This window comes from Salvelinus sp. IW2-2015, linkage group LG9 (genome assembly GCF_002910315.2).
Source record: "Salvelinus sp. IW2-2015 linkage group LG9, ASM291031v2, whole genome shotgun sequence".
Taxonomy (NCBI): domain Eukaryota; kingdom Metazoa; phylum Chordata; class Actinopteri; order Salmoniformes; family Salmonidae; genus Salvelinus; species Salvelinus sp. IW2-2015.
This window is the reverse complement of record NC_036849.1, coordinates 10,544,425-10,563,686: the sequence shown is the minus strand read 5'-3', so window position 1 is coordinate 10,563,686 and position 19,262 is coordinate 10,544,425. Positions and strand designations below refer to the sequence as shown.

General features: G+C 45.0%; 2 protein-coding genes across 2 annotated transcripts in view; one reads left to right on the top strand and one right to left on the bottom strand.

Moving 5' to 3' along the window:
- Positions 1 to 16,411, top strand: part of LOC111968554 (ral GTPase-activating protein subunit alpha-1-like) — an 84,904-nt gene extending 68,493 nt beyond the window's left edge. Inside the window, 2 exon segments of the mRNA XM_023994212.2 lie at positions 9,259 to 9,383; positions 12,608 to 16,411. Coding sequence (XP_023849980.1) covers positions 9,259 to 9,383; positions 12,608 to 12,759 — 277 coding nt within the window. The 3' untranslated portion in view covers positions 12,760 to 16,411.
- Positions 16,412 to 16,471: 60 nt separating this feature from the next.
- On the bottom strand, positions 16,472 to 19,189 carry LOC111968553 (insulinoma-associated protein 2-like). Its single transcript, XM_023994211.2, has one exon. The coding sequence runs from the start codon at positions 18,851 to 18,853 to the stop codon at positions 17,198 to 17,200; it is 1,656 nt and encodes a 551-aa protein (XP_023849979.1). The 5' UTR covers positions 18,854 to 19,189; the 3' UTR covers positions 16,472 to 17,197.
- Positions 19,190 to 19,262: the final 73 nt, after the last annotated feature.

Below are 19,262 nucleotides of genomic sequence, written 5' to 3'. Positions count from 1 at the left end.
CTAATAGCATGGCTTTTTAAACTCAAGTCCATCACTAATAGCATGGCTTTTAAACTCAGTCCATCACTAATAGCATGGCTTTTAAACTCAGTCCATCACTAATAGCATGGCTTTTAAACTCAGTCCATCACTAATGTTGATCCTTTTGAATAGTAGCATAATTTTGCCAAATAGTTTCAATATTATCCAATAATAATATCGCTGTAACAATGTTACAAAATGTATGTAATGTCAATATGAACGTTAATGCTTCAGTATATTATACCTTGACTCAATAGAGAAAGCCTCCAGCAGTTTCTATGCCATGTAGAAATAAACTCTAATCTATAACCAAGTACCACTTTGCCCTCCAGTCCAGTTTGCTTCTAGGTACTGAAGTGAATGTGTAATTTCACCTATACTTTCTTCCCCATTTGTCATTTATTTTATTCCTCCCTGGAAAGTGCTACTATGTTGACCACTCAAGCTCGCATGCTTCAAATCCCCACCTCTAAATACTCTATCTCAAACCTCTAACCCCTCTTTTCAAGCTCTTCTCTTTTCAAAAAAGGATAATATTGCTCGAAAACAAAGCAAAAAATAAGGGGGTGAAAAGCCATTCGCATCTGCCATGTTCTCGGAGCGAATGATTGTTTGGCTCGGCTTGAGACTGCTCGCAGCAATCTCACCCGTGTGTGTGTGTGTGTGGGGGGGGGGAGCAGAGCAGGGCTCGATACTGGACTGGGCTATTGATTGGCGTGAGTTGCACCGGTCGATGGGCCTGACAGCCAGAATTACAGTAATCTGTCATTATCGACGGATGTCTTTCCAGACTATCTCTCTATCTGCCTCCAGCCCCTCTTTGTTTTGTTTCTTTCCACTCTTTTTTTCTTTTACTTCAGGTTTTCTCACTCTTTTGACAAAATGTGTGTGAGAGGGGGACAGAGAGATCTTGTCTTTCAGCAGACAGCTAATTGAAGTCTGTGTAAGGGATGATTCATAGTGATGTTTTAAGCCTGTGTGTGTGCGCCCGCGGTTGCTGCTTTCGTGTTTGCGTGTTAAGGGAGATGTTCTCTAAATGCCTTCCACTGAGGGGCTTTTAGGGAGCACTGAGGCAGAAGGAATTGAGTGGTCCCACTGGACCAGCAACACTGTGACACTGAGCAGTACTTAGTTACCTGTTGATAGAGCAGCAGAGCACAGCCAGTAAACGGTCGGTGGGTGGGTGGGTGGGCGTGTTGGGCTATTCTCTCCTTTCATTCCTCAACAGTAGATGTACAATGGTTCTGCAACAACAACACCCCCCCCCCCCCCCCCCCCCCTGCCCGATCGTTCTTGTACAATGTGAACAAACAACATTATTGATTATGATGATTGTAATGGCGTTATTAGTGAAATCCACTGGAGAAAAGGATTTCCTGTCTTCCTCTAAGGATGATTGGTTATTTCCTGTGTTCTGCTGTGTTCTGGAATGAGTCCTTGTTTTGTTTTACGGAACAAATTTAGCATTCAGTGCTGTAATTTTCCTTTTTCAATTAGGAAACAGGGTGCAGCGGATTGGAAATTGAAGACTCAACCGATATACTATTGAATAGTGGACTCATAGAATTACATATTGAGTCCCTATTTAATAATGTATGATCTCTGTGAGTGGACTTGAAATCAGGTCAAACTGCGTTACAGCAGCAAACTGGAGCTTGTAGTGATGGTGTGACGTAGGTTAGTTCCCCCACAATCCCCCTGGAGTGCAGCAGTGCCCAACCCCAGAGCAGCTAAGTGATCCTGTTCATAAAGGAGAACACTGGGTTCTTTATCTCCTCCAGAGGCTGCCCGCCTGCCGACCGCCTTGCTTTGTGAAACCACATCAAAAGAGCCTTTTCTCCTCTTCTTCTTCATCCTCTACGTACCTTTTTCTGAACGGAGCAGCGCCAGGCGATGAAGCCTGCCTTTTTTGTTTGAGTCGTGGTTTTAGATGTTGCGAACACTCTCTCTGTCCGCCATCTATCCCTTTACCTCTCTTTTCTCGCTCTCCTCTGCCTCTTCTCCCCTCCTCCTGCACGCGCCCGTCGACCCCACTCTCTCCTCCACACTAAGTTTCAGTTCATGCTCTTGGCCCCGGGGCTCGTCCATCTGCCTCCACTCACTGATCCCTCATTTGCCATGACTGTGAAATCAGTGCTTGGAAGGGAAAAAAGGGCCCCCTTTTTCTGCTGCTGGTCTTAATGTCTGGTGGACTCAAATAGCAGATAGCTGCTACAGTACCTGGCGTCAGGCAGCGCTGCGAATCATGGCACGTCATGGAGCTGCTGGGCAAACACAGCCAGAGAGAGGCTCAGGGTAACACAGGCAGCGTAACCCAGGCCTCTATCCTATCGCAGATATCAGGCTTTTGTTGCTACATCGCTAAGAGTAATCCAAGGGTCATGTAAACAGCCATTCAAACAGCCAGTTTGGAGATCTGTTCTGTGGCAGTCACACATACACACAAATGCACTCCCTCCCAGTGTGTTTGGGGGCAGTGTGATAAAATGCTTTTAGCGTACCGGCTTGCAAAGTTGTTAGCTCGCATTGCACAGGATAAGTTAACCATATGCCTGAGCGGCGCAGCAAACGGAGTGACCACGCTGGTTAGTTAGTGTTAGAATGTTTGGATGTGATTAGAGCTAGGTTGACCTCTCTGGCCGTAGGGCCAGGGGCCCGACCATCTACCCTCTAGACCACCTCTACAGCCGGTGGACCCTGTGGTCTGTCCAAGGTAAGGCCCCTTGATAACGTTCAACAACACAGCCTCTGGTCTCCCTCTGTTTTTGCCTATCTGGTATGTGTGTTTAGGAGAATAGGGGACTGTCAAGCTGTTTGGAAGGCAGACTAAAATGTAACTGTGTGAGCCGCGGCCATCTTCCATCTGTCAGTGGCCGATTGTGGAGCCGGGGAGACAATGTTGGTTGTGGAGGAGGAGGGGGGAGAGGAGAGTTGCTAAGCGGCTTCCCCATTGGCCCTGCCAGTCCAGTGGTTTGTGTGCGAGCCAGTGAGAGAATGGCGGTAGGGACAGCCACACACACACACACTGGCTTCTGATTGGCAGCAATCACTGCCCTGCTGCTGGGGTCAGCATATGGTGGATCGTGATAGAGGGAGCGTTGGGTCAGTGCCTTCCTCCCTCTGCTCTGACTCTGCCTTTTCCAAAGGCAACCGAGCTGATGAGAGCTTTGTGCTTGGGCTCCTTTTGTCCCTTCACTCTCCCCCACACACAACCAGGCCCAGCCAAATGCCTAACGAGCAGCGCAGCCACACACAGCTAGCTCCCACAATGGGCCCCATTGTGTCCCAGTAGCACTGCGGCCTGCTGGACTGTGTGGGGGGGGGGGTGTTTAGCTACTCGCTAATTGTTTCCTGTCAAAGTATAAAAGGGGGGAGTAAATAAACGTAGGCGGGGTCACAACTAATCGCTCTCACCCACTTTGTTTATTTTCTGGCTGGCTTTGACTCTAGCTGCTCTGTCCTCCTGACCTCTGTGATGCTGATGATGACTCTGGCTGCATGGAAATATACTTATTTATTAATTTAGCACAGACAACATAATCTGTACACTAATTCAGATATATCTCTCGACTACCGTGCTCTCTCGTACATTGTCAGCCAATTGAATTTAGATAAGAAGTAGATCTGGTTATCGATCTAATTGCAGTCTAATGTGAAATTATATATCAAGATGCATCCATGAGCACATTATTATTTTCCTATGCATAATTATTTTCTTAATGTCGTACTATTTATACAGTTGATATCAGTCAGTGTTTATGGAACGTCTTCAACCTTGTTGTTTTATCTCCTAGTTAATCATTTTCTAGTTTTCCAGCTATGTTGTTGTGTTGTCTCTTTCGTGCCTCAGCATCAGGACTGTGCTCACACATAAGCTAGAGGCATAATGGGGATTGTTTTTATAAGAAGGTTTGTTCTTTCAGCCCCCCTCCTGGTTGGGGAAAGTGGGTAAACAAGCTAACCCCTCGGGGGGCTGGGAGGCACGGATGTGGAGAGCGGGCTCTCTGACAAGGTGTTTAGGATTCGCCGCAGGTTGGCTACAGGCGCTGAGATGAGGTGTGTGTGTGTGTTGGCCACGGGTCAGTTGCATGCTGTATGCTCGTAGATGAGCTGTCTGACTGGTAGCCCACAGCCTGAATCAATGCAAACTACCTGTGACCCATCTAGGCCCAAGACCACCAGCTGCCTGGATAAACACACTAGAACCACATCAGAACCAGTCTTCACCCAGTAACTGTTGGTGCTACTATAGAGCTGACTATCCTAGATCATTATAAAGACCGTCTTTTTAAGAGCACACATCTCCTCTTAGTGGCTTTCAATCCTCAACAACAAAAATATTTCAAAAGGTTAATGTGACGGCGTTGAGTCCTCACTGTTGCATCCTTTAGGAATGTGTTTTTAAACCAATAGAGAACTGCACTATAATAAGGAAATGTATCATCTGATATGTGGCTGTACAATTCAAATTAATAGAATATATACATGTATTGGCTGTATAAAACGATTTATAAATGATTCTCCTACATACAGAGCACAGTCCAGGGAGAAAACAATTGACAGAAACGCATGTAAACTGCCCCGCTTTCTGCAATTCATGAATCATAATTACCAGGTACGAGTGTGTATATGCGTTTGTTCATGCCCGGGATAACATTAGCACTCCCTCCTCTGTGCCCTTAAATGTTACATAATCGTTGAATTTGCGTCAGCAGGCACACGGCGTGAGCACCGTCTCACCATCGGACGGGGGGGAGAGGCAGAACGGGCGACGGATAAATCAGGGCTGCAGGTCAGGTCCGCGAGCAATATTTCACAGGCAGGCCTCCAATTGGGTTTGGTAGGAGATTAATAGGAATGGATCTGACTCCAGAGGGCCCCAGATCTATGTCTGTGTGGCCCCAGGCAGAGAAGCATTAGCTGGGCTATCTCTCCTCTCATCTGGTGGCTGGGGATGGAGCGAGGGGGGCATTGGCTGTAATGACAAGGAGGGCTATGGCAGCCAGCCGCAGCACCCTCCATCCCTCCGTCCTCCCAGTAATAAAATCACTGTTAGGGCTTCGATATCACAGCCATCAGATGGGGGAATAAACCGATTACCCTGCACTTCAGGGCACACACAGATTTCTGTAATCATAGTCTGTAAAAGTCCTTAAATTAAATTATTTGTGACGTTTTTTATTTCTCTCTTTCTGCTCTGTTCTCTCTACCATTGCCCTGTGGCGCAGAATAAAGCAGGTAGCTATACGAACGCTGCCAGTCAGAATCACTGATGTTGGGCCCATTTCTGCTACCCCATATTATTATTTTTTACCATCATTCAATTTGATCATTCTCGTGCTGTGAGATAAGCAGTGGAGTCCTAGGATTCTTGTAGTCGCTGGTCCGATGACTAACGCTAGTCACGCAGGGGTCTGTGGTTATTTCAAAGTACCGGAGCTACGTCCAAAATGGCATCTTATACCCTATATAGTACACTGCTTTTGACCAGAGCCCAGAAGAAATGTAGTGTCAAAAACCCCGACCTTCACCAAAACCCTATTGTTGGGCCATTTTACTGTTCAGGATGCTTCAGTCGATGAGCCTAATTGTCAGATGTTGAATGTAATGTGCGTTCTAAACTGGGTTGATGATCATGTCCATATTGGCTCTCTGCTATTCTAGTGGGGCCCCAGTGGCCTGGCTGGCACATTGCAGAGCTGTATTGAGGCAGTGTAGAGGGACAGTAACTGAGACATTGGGAAATGTGTCCTCTCTCTCTCTGTAGCTATGCTCTCGTCTCACAATAGAGCAGTGGGCTCTCCACATTCTGCATGTGTTTTCTTTCTGAAGATGCCAGCAGTGCAACACCCCACTGAGGACTGCTAGGTTAAAATAATAGAGCTAGATGTGGTGTGAGAGGAGGAATGAGCAAGTGTACAATTTAAAAAATCCTCTCTCAGCTGGTGTGTGTCTGACACCCTGTAGGTGTCAGTTCGGTCCCCTGGCTAGGCTTACACCTCTCCCCTCTCGTTTACAGTTGTAAATACCAAGGGTCCATACGGTTTGGAATAGTGCTGCGTTAAAAGAATTCAATGCTAGCCTGATATGTGCCCTCTGTACAGCTCATGCGTATTGTCTGCATTAACTGATGGGTCAATTCTCCCGACTCCTCCTCTTCTTTTTACAGATGAAGTGTGTGTTTTTTTTTTCATGTTCAGTTGTCATTGTGTGTGAGCTCTGAGGCCCATCACTGACCTGCTACAAACCTGAGTTCTCTCTCTGTAGCAGGTCAGTGATGGGCCTGAGTTCTCTCTGTGTAGCAGGTCAGTGATGGGCCTGAGTTCTCTCTGTGTAGCAGGTCAGTGATAGGCCTGACTTCTCTCTGTGTAGCAGGTCAGTGATGAGCCTGAGTTCTCTCTGTGCAGTAGGTCAGTGATGGGCCTGAGTTCTCTCTGTGCAGTAGGTCAGTGATGGACCTGAGTTCTCTCTGTGTAGCAGGTCAGTGATGGACCTGAGTTCTCTCTGTGCAGCAGGTCAGTGATGGACCTGAGTTCTCTCTGTGTAGCAGGTCAGGGATGGGCCTGAGTTCTCTCTGTGTAGCAGGTCAGGGATGGGCCTGAGTTCTCTCTGTGTAGCAGGTCAGGGATGGGCCTGAGTTCTCTCTGTGTAGCAGGTCAGGGATGGGCCTGAGTTCTCTCTGTGTAGCAGGTCAGGGATGGGCCTGAGTTCTCTCTGTGTAGCAGGTCAGTGATTGGAGTGCTGCTCTGCTCAGTGGAGAGACCGACGCTCTTGGTCCTGAATCTCCAAATTGAGCAGAGAGGAGAGCAGCGGCTTGTTTAGAGCAACACAGTGCTCTGGGGAGGCTGGCAGCTCTCTCCTCCTCCTGGCACACTCACTCCTTCATAACGGGCAAGGAGGGAGGGAGGGAGGCAGGGCACAACAACAACAAAAAGTGATCCATTTGGAGGCTATCAGCAGCAGCATGTTCTGTGTGCTGAATTAACACAACGCCAGGGAACTGTTCCTGTAACCCACCACGGTCCCGTCCCCCCCCACACACACACAGCATCCGCCACACGCGCACACACACTCTCCACCACTGATAATGTGCTAACAAGCTCGCTTCTGGTGTCTCTTCACTGGCAATTTGTCCTCTTTCCTCCGAGAGCCGGGAGTTGAGCGCGGTGACAATGACAAGCTCGGTAGGAGGGGGGGAGAAGCCAGGTGCATTTTTCCCTTGTTGCCTTTTTGCCTTTCATCCACAGGGAAAATTAGTTTCTGGTGATACACAAAAGCCCCCTTTTCCCCCTCTCTCCTCTCCTGCTCCACTCCCCACTCGAGAGACTGGAAGGCTGGAGAGAGAACCATGTACATTCTCTAAAGACACTTTTCTTCTTTAACAAGCTGTTAAAAGTAATGCCCATCAAATTCAATTACAGTATATTTGTAGCCGGCCAGGGCATGTTAGATGTTTGAAAGATGTGTAATGCAAAAATCTGTTTTTCTCTTCACCTCGTTGTTTTTTTTTGAAGACACAAAAGAGCATCTCAAGTCAACAGTGCAGAGGATTAGTTGTCGTGGTGACCGGGTGGCATTAGTGACGCAACACCAGGGCGAGTTGGCGGACACACGCAGAGCAGGGACAGGCGAAGAGGAGAAAAGGAGGCTGAAATGATTACCATTAAATAACGCAGCAGTGGCGCTTCTATGGCTCTCTCCTCCTCTCAAAACTGAGGTCAGCCACAGCTACTGTTGTCCGACAATGCATGTTGGGCTGCCTACATACAGGTCCCCCAACGCAGCACTTCACACAGTAACGTTTGTGCAGTGAATGAGGGTGATGTACTGATACTATACACTCAGACAGGCATGTGTCCTAAGAAAAACAGGCTCTGCTACTGGGTTCGAACGTACTTCATACAGTAACCAGTCTGGGTGGCGTTGAATGAATCAGGGTGATGCACTGATGTCAAGACCCAATTGACACACACACACACACGCACTGATATGTTTTTCATTTCATTGGAGCGGGTAAACTGTAGAAAATCTGTTGACTTGATGAAGCACTGTGTTGCAGAATCTGCCTTTTCCCTCCATCTCAGACATCCATCCAGAGTGGTGGTTGGTTGTGTTGTTTTCCTCCCAGTGTTAGTGTGCCCTGGTGTCAGAGTGACGTGTTGTGTTGGAGCCGTGTGGGGCGTCTTTCTCTCTAAGCGGCATGAAGAGGTGAGGTGTTGACGTCTCATCTGGTGGCTGCTGGCTGACGTGCATTAACTTGTTTCTTCATTATTACTGTGACACACACACAGGCACTCACACAGAACACACACCCTGCTCCAAGGCCTTCTCACAGCCCTGAGCGGCATCTTTGATAGCTTTAACTGTGAGCAGGAAGTGGGGTGCTGGGAAAATGCAGGTGGCAGATCCACTGGAGTGCTGTCCTCCCCCCGCTGTGCAGCCTATCACACTTTACCATGTTAGATGTCAAACTGTGTGTGTGTGTTACCGTTTAACAATGTTTTCCTGCTGTTCCTTGTGTCAGTGTTCGCCAGGTGGCTCCTCACCCTGCGCAGTGAAACACTCGGCTGCTCCCAAAATATCCTCTCCCCTTCCTCACCCTTTCTGTCTCTCTCTGTCTCTCTCTGTCTCTCTGTCACTCTCTCCCATGTTCTCTCTTTCTCTCTGGTCTTTAGCTCCCTCTCTCTCCACTTCTCTCTAGCCCATCTGCCTGCCGTATTCATGTGGGAAAGCCATATGCAACATTCTAACTAATCCAATCCAATCCATTAACAGAATACCATCATTTTTACTTAACTGGATAATAGAGACAGTAAAAAGGCCACTGTTGCCAAATGTCATGATATTCAAAAGCCAATGATAGGTTCCTAATACACTTTTGATATTATGGGTCGGACAGAGATGGTTGTGTGTCTTTCGTCTCTTTTTACCTAGGAGCTTCTAATGGCAGTGGATGGTTGTCATTATGACCAGAGAGTCTCTGATTAGGGAGACTTATTTGGTTCACACACACGGGGAGAGAGGGTAAGATTTGATCACAACTCTGTCGAATAAGTATGTGGGTACAATGCTGCACAGGTAATGCAGTCCCGAAGGGCATTATTGCCAACCTCCTTATTTTTTCCTCCTGGTCAGTTTCACATTTTCTATGAGATTGTACCTCCCTTTTGAGAGAGAGGTCCTGTGCCCTAGTGTCTTCCATACTGAATGACCGTTGACCCTTGACCTGTGGACCAGCTACGAGGAGAGAGCCCGTTACCTGGAGACCATCGTCCAGCACCACCTAGAGCCAACCACCTTTGAGGACTACGCAGCGAGGGTCTTCTGCCCCGCCCCCTACCACCACCACCTCTCAGACCCCGGTATGACACTCCCTCTACTCGGTCTGTAGCCCATCACAGTCCATCTTTCATATATTGCAACCAGTGATGGAAAAAGTACCCAAATGTCATACTATTAAGATACCTTAATAGAAAATGACTGAAGTAAAAGTGAAAGTCACCCAGTAAAATACTACTTGAATATAAGTCTTAAAGTATTGTGTTTGAATATGCTTAAGTATCAGAAGTATAAATAATTTCCGATTCCGTATATTAAGCGAACCAGACGGCACAATTTCCGTGTTTTTTTTTGTTTATTTTACGGATAGCCAGGGACACACTCACACTCCAACACTCAGACATCATTTACAAGTGTGTGAATTGTACCATTTTCTTGTCCTGCTAAGCATTCAAAATGTAACGAGTACTTTTGGGTGTCAGGGAAAATGTATGGAGTAAAAATTACATTATTTTCTTTAGGAATGTAGTGAAATAAAAGTTGTGAAAATGATGCGTACTCTAAAAAACTAAGTAGGTCTTTAAAGTGTTTTTACTTAAGTGCTCTTGTAGTGTTAGTTAGCAGTAGAGAAGTTTGGCCTATTTGAGAAATTATCCGCAAATTCTTCTGTGTAGTTACGAGTTAGGAGGTATTGGCATTGAAAACCTCCTTCACTTACTGCAATAACCTTAACCGCACTAGTTCTGTCTATGCACCTGTTGTTTCTTTATGTATTCTTGTAGCAATGCACACTAAGTGTTTTCCCTGGATAGACCCCCCCTACACACACACACACACACACACACACGCACACGCATACGGAGCAGTTAGCCACGTCTCACACTCCCCTCCATAGCGTAGTGCCCTCTCTCCCTCCCCAGTTAGGGCCCCTCATGGAGAGATAAGTGCTCTGCCAGGACCTGGGCTTGTTTGGCTGACACACCTGGTCTCATGGTCCAACATCACATTGATTCTCTCTCCAGCTTCATTGTCTCTGCTCGGTGGTGACAGGCTACATCACATGCATGCCGAAAATGAAAGGGTCAGTCACCCGGAAGACTTGTCCTTATATCCAATCTTAAAGGAGAGCATTCTACTGTGACACAGAGCAGTTCTCTCTGTCCTCTTCTTTCTAATGTTAGTCACGGATGTAAGAAGGTGTGTGCTTATTAAAAGCAGTAGCTTACATTAAGAGTAAAATAAATACAATCTTGAATTTTTTCCAAAAATCACTAAAGATTTTCAATCTGTCCATGACATTGCTTTTTGACAGTTTGAATTTGTGACCCTTTCATTTGTAAAAAGATGCATGTGTATTGTACACGGTTTTTGTTCTGCACAGTGAGAAAAATGAGCATGTTTTGTGGCTGAAAAATACCCCAATATTATTATGGTAGTGTAATTATGTCATTGACCTGTGCTTTAGCATACATTAGCCTCCTAGTACAGAATTTGATGAGTATCTTTCAGCCCTAAAACCTTACTTAATTCTTGCCTTTGTGTTGATAACACCAGTCCACGACGGACTCTGTTCCTCGTAACCCCAAATGATCATATTTCTGGTTTGTTATTTATTTTTTCCTTTTTTTGGTTTTCCATTTTTTTTTTTTTTTTTTTTTCCTTTATGTTTCCCCCTTTAGATCATAATCTATCACTTGTGTATATCTAAAGGTAAGACTCCTGGAAACCCCCGCTCCCTTCTGATTCACTTGTAACAATGTTATGAGCACCCTACTTCTCCCCATCCTTATCTGTCTCTCTCTCTCCACTGACCAAATCTGCTGATCTCAATCGTTCCCTGTTTCTTGTTTCTTCTCCATCATGTTGTCAGATGAGTGTCTTAACTTTAACATTGAACCTCAGACCTTGCATGCTTCCACCATGACAGGCTCAAGCCTTTTCTCGTGTTGTCCTCTGTTCATCATCACTCCCACTCTGAATCCTGTGTTTGATTTTAACCACTATGTTCCTCTGTTTGTTCCTGAGCATGGATTTACTGGAGCTCTGCTTCTTTACCTCTTTACATGTGTGTTCACTACATCTGAAATGTTCAGTAAATGTTAGGCAGTCAAGTCTGTTTTATGAGCCCAGTCAGAGCACAGTACAGTTGCTCTTTACTCATGGACTGACAGACGCACACACGTTATGTAGCCATTGAAGATGGCTGGCCCTGAAGATCAATATTTAAACAGCAGAAATGTTGGTAAGTAAGTAGAATCATTGCATTAATGCGCCAGTTACAGTGTGTGTGTGTGTGATGATGTGTTTAGGTGGTGCTTCTGCTGTCTTTGTTCTCTGTGCACCTTCTATTGATTCCCCCTCTGCTCACACCTCTTATCTTTTCTCTCTCCTGTTGTCTTTGTCTTCTTCTTTTTGCGTTTTTCCAATCCTTTCCTTGCTTGCTCTACCCCGCTGTACCGCTCCTTCCCTGCCTACTCCTTCAAACTGCTTCATTACTTCCTCTTCCCTTTTCCTCTCCTTACCCAATTTCCAATTCACCTCTACTGACCTCCGTTGTCCTGTTGTCTCCTCTTCTACTTTCTTCTCCTCCCCTCTCTCTCCCCTGTGGCTTTGTGGCTTCTCTTCATCTTCCCACCAAAGAGAGCTTGATATTTCTGCTCCTTCCCAAAACTCCACTAGAAAACATTGGGCTCGGCAAGGTAAAGGGCAAAGGCTTGAAACGGAAGGTCTTTCATGCTAGCTGTGAATGGTACGCTAAAACATGAACACGTCAAAGTACCTTTTTTTCTTGTTCCTTCTTACCCCGTTTCCTTTCTTTAGTGTCCTGTGCATTGTTCTCTGACGGTCTAGGTGTCATATCCCTGTGTTTTAATAGTACCACCATAGTTGTTTGGATTCATTTCATGCACATTGATGCTTTGATTCATCACAGTTAAAAAGAGGTAACTGTATTCTCTGTTTAATACAGTCACTAAAACACAAGTCAAAACAATGATTTTCAAAGAGATGTAACACCTCTACCACTGTAGTAGAAACTAAAGTGCATGTACTGACTTTCCCCTCGCTTTCCTTAGACTAAGGCTAATATGAGCTGGGGACTAACCTCAGAAAGGCAGGGTGTAGACTGGAGGAGTAAGATCCAGTAGTATTGGGGGGGCAGCAGCTGGCCCTACCTTCAGCATTGCTGTTTTATTATTGACTGTAGTGGGTTGTCTGGGCAGGTATGGGGGGACTCTAATGCCTGTGCTCTCCTTCCCTCCCTCTGTTTCTTCCCCTATCCTTCATCCCTCCCTCTCTCCTTCCACAGGCTCATGCCTCGAGAGTCAGGAGGGAGAAAGTCCAGCAGCAGTGCAGCTAGACGGGGCCGACCAGTTAGCCTCGCCAATGTCCCCTCGTACTAGCAAGAGCCGCATGTCCATGAAGCTCCGACGCTCCTCCGGCTCGGCCAATAAGACCTGATCGGACTTTCCCTCCGCTGATCGTCCTCCATGCAACGCCCTGCATGAGGTCACAGCCTTCAGACAAACCGACTGACTCTCTGTACTGTACAGCTAGGACTGCACTGCAACTACCAGCCTTTACCTGCTAACAGCGCTGCATCGCATGTTGTGTACCCCCACTATATGGACATGGACACGCCTGCCCTGCAGGGTCAGAATTAGCATCAACCCTACTGCACCACCCTTCCAAGATGCAGGATAAGGCCTTGAACAGAGCCAGACCCTCAGGGGCCCCCAGGACTCAGCTTGTGCTAGCAGGGCCTCCAACAGAATAAACAAGTCCCCTGGGCAAGGTTAACTATGCTCACTACCACCTCAAACTTTACACAAAATATAATATACATAGATATATAAAAGAAGCAGCATCGGTTTGGTTTTGTACAGAAAGCATAAAGGCAACATGCGAGATGTGTTCATTGTAAGTAGCATTGTTGATGGTTGAAATCACTTGATATTAGACTGAGATGATGAACTACAGTGTGGTCTTTCTCTGCTCTTGTAGCTGAGCAGAGTGGCTAATATCCTGTCCTCCCTGCTCTCTGGGCCCCTGTCTCTGGGCCCCTGTCTCTGGGCCCCTGTCTCTGGGCACCTGTCTCTGGGCACCTGACTCTGCACCCACTAGGAAAGGGATTGTAAGAGTTTGTAAGAAAGAACAAAGAAACACGAAGTAAGAAAAGCTTATTTGTCATATTTGGTCACTGTGTCCACCGTGAGACAAATTTATATATATATTTGTACTGTATTCTGTATATACAGGAGTTGTCACTTTCTTTATGGACTGAAGCAATGTCAGCCAGTGTTCAAAGATGAGATGAACGTTTTGAAGTTGGAAGATGTTTGTTTCTAGAATTGTGAGATGGAAATTGTTTGGTTAAAGTGAAGCACTTAAATTTTGGTTTTGGTTTTCACGCTAAACGTGCAACTGAGTTTGACATTCTGAGTTCACTACTGTTGTTCTTTTGAGGGTCACATGTATTTTTTTTAATCGAGATTGTAAAATTGTTTTTCACCTGATAAAGAATGTTACTGATTATTTAGTTTTGTTCATATACAATGTGTTGTATTGAACCAGCCCTTTTTTCACTTATGATGACTATATTATATATATGAGAATACATATTTAAGGTGTATAGTGTTGAGGACCATATCTGGTCTGTACATATTTGAATATAGCTGCCAAAAAAAAACTAAACGTCTATTAACTTCAAGATACGTCGACCAACGGTTGGATGTGTGATCAGATCTTCTGCTTGTGTTTCATATAAGAGGTCTTCTGCCTCGGACGTCATCACAAAGCTTGCCTGCTGAAGTTGGCCAATACAACGCTGTACTGTAGCTTTGTCCACAGCTAGAAAAAGCTCATTGCTGTTATGGTCGAGTGTCTGTCTGTGCAACAACACAAATGAGGATGGAAAGAGGACCATCTCCTATGATATGGAGACATTCCCTCCTGTAAAGTATTGGTATTAACACAGTATGTACTGTATAGGAGCTTAAACAACCATATACCGTTTCTTCACTGTCCAGCTCGCTAATAATCACCTAAATTAAATCTAGACAGTCAGGAAGTATCGAAAATTAGCAAGACTGTTGTCTATTTTTTGCAAATTTGGACTGCGAGGGAATATAAAACATTTTCAGTGTGGCCCTCTGGACCTCGTTGAAGACCGAATGCCGTCCCTTGGGCAAAATGAGTTTGACACCACTGTTATTTATTTGGGTTCTTCTGAAACTCCAGCTAGGGTCTCTGCAGGTGGGCTTCACAGCAAGCTAATGTGCTATTTGTCTAGAACACTTCTCTCCTGTCCGCTTCATGTATTGTAGCAGGTCTTCATCGTGGTCTTCCACCCTTGCCTGCTTCTCAAACAACACCTGTACCTGGGTCGTTCTTGAGTTCTGATGGCGTTTTGGGGGGGGAATTAATTTTTTATATTTTTTATTTAAATGTATTTGGGTACATCTTTCCATTCTAAATCAACTAATATGGCAGCTTAATGACTTTAAATAATGTTTACCATTATGATAGCATTGTGCCACCAATAGGAGTAGTAACACCGATGAGACATTTTAGGTTGAGGATTTTCTTGTAAGGTCATTAAAAATATAAATAATTTACTAAAGTGATATGATTAATAATTTTGCTCACAATGTCATTTCCCTTCATTTAAATTGAGTAATACCTGTTGGATTTAAACACCAAATTATCAATGGAATCCTCATACTTAAAGGGTGTGATTAGCTAAACATTTTCTTTAATATAGACCCCTCCCCGATAAGTTTGCCACTGGAGGGAATGCTCAGGGTCGTTGTATATCTTTGCAATGAGTGATTTTCAAGGCGGTAACACCAGTGACATAAAACTGATGGACAGTTTTTTTTTTTTTAAATGGCCTGTTTTTATTGATCTATACCCGGGATGGGCAACTCCAGTCCTCGGGGGGCCTGATTGGTGTCACATTTTTGCCCCCACCCCTGCTAACACACCTGACTCCAATAATCAAATAATCATGATCTTCAGTTTTGAATACAATTAGTTTAATCAGCTGTGTTAGATATAGGGATGGGGGAAAAGTGTGACGGCACTCCGGCCCCTGAGAACTGGAGTTGCCTATCCCTGATCTATACAATCTATTAAATACTTTTGTTCACTTTCTAGTATTCAAAATAATCGATCACTAAATCCCCAAAACATGTCAATACAACTCTACATCACTACTGGAAAAAGCCAATTTCCATATCCTTAGTACTTTAAACAATGCATAAACATAAAGTTTTGCAGTATAAAGACTTACATGATGTTTTAGTATTGATAAACTGTTCCCTATAGACAAAAACATGTATGATGTGTAACTATATTTGTCATTTTAAAGTGTGTTTCGTGGTTGCGAAGGCAAGGGAGGCAAATCCCACTGCAATTCAAGAACGACCCACCCCTTTGTCACTCCAGTTGCCAACTGTGTCCAACTTTACGACACACTAACAGAGCAAACACTGCATTTTTATCTTTGAATTCTGCTATTATTTTGTGCTATACTTTATCGTTATTTGCTTTCAGCTATAGGTTCTCTGCTAGAGAGGAAAGGGATTGTAAATACCTGTTTTGGACCTTTTTGGTTGTAATATCTTTTAAAAACTGCTGCCATGTCTAAGGTCAAATCCATGTTATTTTTGTGTTACGTTTGAATATATGAGCTTGAAATCCGTTCCGATAGAGTTATTATTATAAGATGACCGAGGATGAGAACTAAAAACTTGCCAGAGAGAGTGAGGAAATCATGCTGCATCCTTACTTAAAGCTGAGGAGATTGGATAAGATTGGTTTGCTCTCTCCCTACACTCAGACGGGACTGAAACTTGTACATACTGTAAAGTTTAAAAAACATTTAAAAAAGAAATTACTTGCTCATTTATGGAGTTATACTGTATGTTACTACTGACCAAATACTGCATGATGCCAGTAGGCCTACTAACTGCATGTGTTGGTATAACATCTACACACAATCACACAAAATGAAATAGTATTGGCATACTTGTATCTATACATTTGTAATGGCTGTCCAGAAAGAGAGTGGGTGTGCAATGGAATTTGACAATAAAAAGTATTCTTACCACCTGCTTGTTATTGGAATAGCTCTGTGAGAATCTCATCAAATACTGTATAGTAGCCATCATTAGTATGCACACAGACTTGTGTTTATTGACAATCAAAGTAAGTTTTTTTCATGTTCGCTAGGCTACATATCAAAATACAACGTAATTGTAACCATCGTCATCATGGAGGCATTTATTGAGCAATTACATTTTATAGAATAAATACATTTTTAAACTCACTAAAACAGTTTTATACTCTAACAGGTAAGCTTGATTTTCTGTATGAAAATACTAATCTTGATAGCCTTGCTGGTTTAGAAATCAATTCCACAACTATACTGAACAAGCACATTCAATTTCCATAGGAACTACATTTAAGATAAAGGTGGTGAGGTCTGATACTCTTGAGATGGCCCATTCACAGGATCAACCTCTTATTTTCATTACATGCTTAAAATGACAGCTTTTGAATATTTAAAACATTTTTATATACCCATTTTCACTGTTAAATGTTTCAACAATCATTACACTGTAAATCAATCAATAATGTACATTAGTGAATATAGGCCAAAAGCAAGTGTTAAAACGTGGTCATAGTGGGCTGTAGGCTAATCTGTCATTGCAACAAACACAAAAATACTATCTTGTAATGAAAATAGGTGAATGTTTTTGACCTGATCAGGTAGTATAATAAGTTACAATACAATCACATGTAGTACAAAGAAAACACATTCATACTTTCATATGTAGTAATGAATGAATCCACTTGTTGCTCATGGGTTACAGTGTTACAGTAGACTAGGCTATTAGCAGCCGGGCCGGACTGCCATCTGTAGCAACATCACCTGCCGGTTCTCTGTAGGGTGAGACTTGTTGATATGCCTCGTGAGCCCAGGAGAACTGAAGAAGGTAGAGGGGCAGTGCTTACAGGTGAATATCTGTTGATCTCCCTGTGTAAGGTCTGGTCTAATTAATTCTGGTCTACCCGCAATCTTCCCTGGATTCATTAGAATGTCGTCTCTCATTGCATGCCAAACTCTGTGCTTGTCCCGAATTTCAGCGGATGGGAAATGGGCACCGCACAAGTGACAGGGAAACGTGATTTGCCCACTCTCTATCTGGTTATAGGGCGAGACTTTGATTGTCTCGTGCGCCGCAAGATGTTTCCTCAGATACGCTTGTCTTCGGAACTTCTTGCTGCAATAGCGACATTCGTAAATCTCCTCAACTGTCCCGGAGTTCTGTAAGAAGGGAGAGGCAACGTCAGTCTCCGGACAATGCATTGTGCTTGAGCTGTCACCCACTCTGATGTGCAGGTCCATGCTTTTCTCTGTGACCCGGTAGCGCGGATCGAAGGGCGGCGGGCTCTCCTGTGCCCTCCTGAGTATCTGTTCTTGTCTGTGGGAGCTGTCCACCGTGATGGACCGCTGACAAATGGAGCTGTCCAGAGAGACGTGGTGCTGATTGTTAACTCTCAACTCGCTCGCATTCTCTTTCCCTTCCACGGATGTCCTCTCGTGCAACTGTGCCTCTGGTTGTGACTTTTTTGCGCTCTGTGCCTCTCCGTTGTTAACCGGACGAGGCTTATGCCACCTGCGGTGAGAGGCCAGGTTGGCAGGACAGCTGAAAACTTTGTCGCACTCTGGACAGCGGTACTCTATGCGCACAATCCTGGAGCACTTGTGTTGTGCGAGGGAGAACGGGTCAAGATATTCCTCTTTGCAGAGCTGGCAGATGAATTCTCCCAACGGTTTCTTTTTACCAGAAGATGCTGTTGCTGCTTTAAATTCAGGGGTCTCCTTCTTAATTCTCAGCCCAAGCACTGGTGAGGTGAAGATTTCATCCTCTAAACTGAGCTTCCTGATCACTTTAGGCTTTTTGGGTGCTGGCTTGGTCTTTCGCTCCGGCTCCATGTACGTGCGTTTCATAGCATGATGGAGAGATGGGTAGAGGTGCACAGGTGGGTCGAATTTAATATCAGAGTGTCCAAAGGGCGCGTGATTTAGTAGAAGTCTTTCTATTGAGGACACGGGCGTGCTCATCGGGAACGTCTCTGTCACGGTTGGTGAACTCATACACCGGTCGAAGAAAGATTTTTCCAGCTCAGTGCCAACTGGTTTTATCGGGCTATAGGAGAGGTCAGCCCGGCCAGGAGACCCGTCATGGTCCGGTTCAGTGAGGGGATAGTGTAGGGGGTATTTCCCAAAGTCCTCCCTGATCTCCACCTTGTCTGCGCTCTCCGGCAGCTGAACCTGATCCGCTTCAGCCGGGTCGCTGGTCCATGGCTCTCCAAATGTACCATCCTCGGATAACGGCACAATTGGGTACGCATTTGGCACACCAGTTCGCCCCTCCGGTGTATGCACATGCATGTCCACTTTTGGCAGTTCGTTGTCATTACGAGTTCTGTAAGAAGCCGCTGAGCCGCGTTTACTCCTCTTCACTAAAAATCCTCTGGGCATCTTAACGCCGGAACGGAACGGTTCCTGGGTCAACTTTGAAGTGCCGTTACGCGTGAAGGAGCGCTCGCGGTCGCTTTCTGATAGGCGCGCGGGCGAGGTGACTACTGACAGGTGAAAGGGACGGAGGACACTGCCACATCGATGAGCGTGGCTTGTTTTTTATCTTTGGGGTCGCCTTCTGTTTTTTTGTGAAGTCACCGTTTGTGGCCAAGCCCTGTCCAATCAGCACGGACAGTGGAGTGGGCGACGCTCGAGCGTTTAAGAGACTATCCAGTTACAAAGGCATTACTAATGTAGAGTGGATTATTATAAATCAGTTACACACTTAACATTTTATCATCCCATTGGTTTTCCATGTTCTCCTTAATAACCCATCAATAACGTTACAACTTGCCTATTAATTCACGAT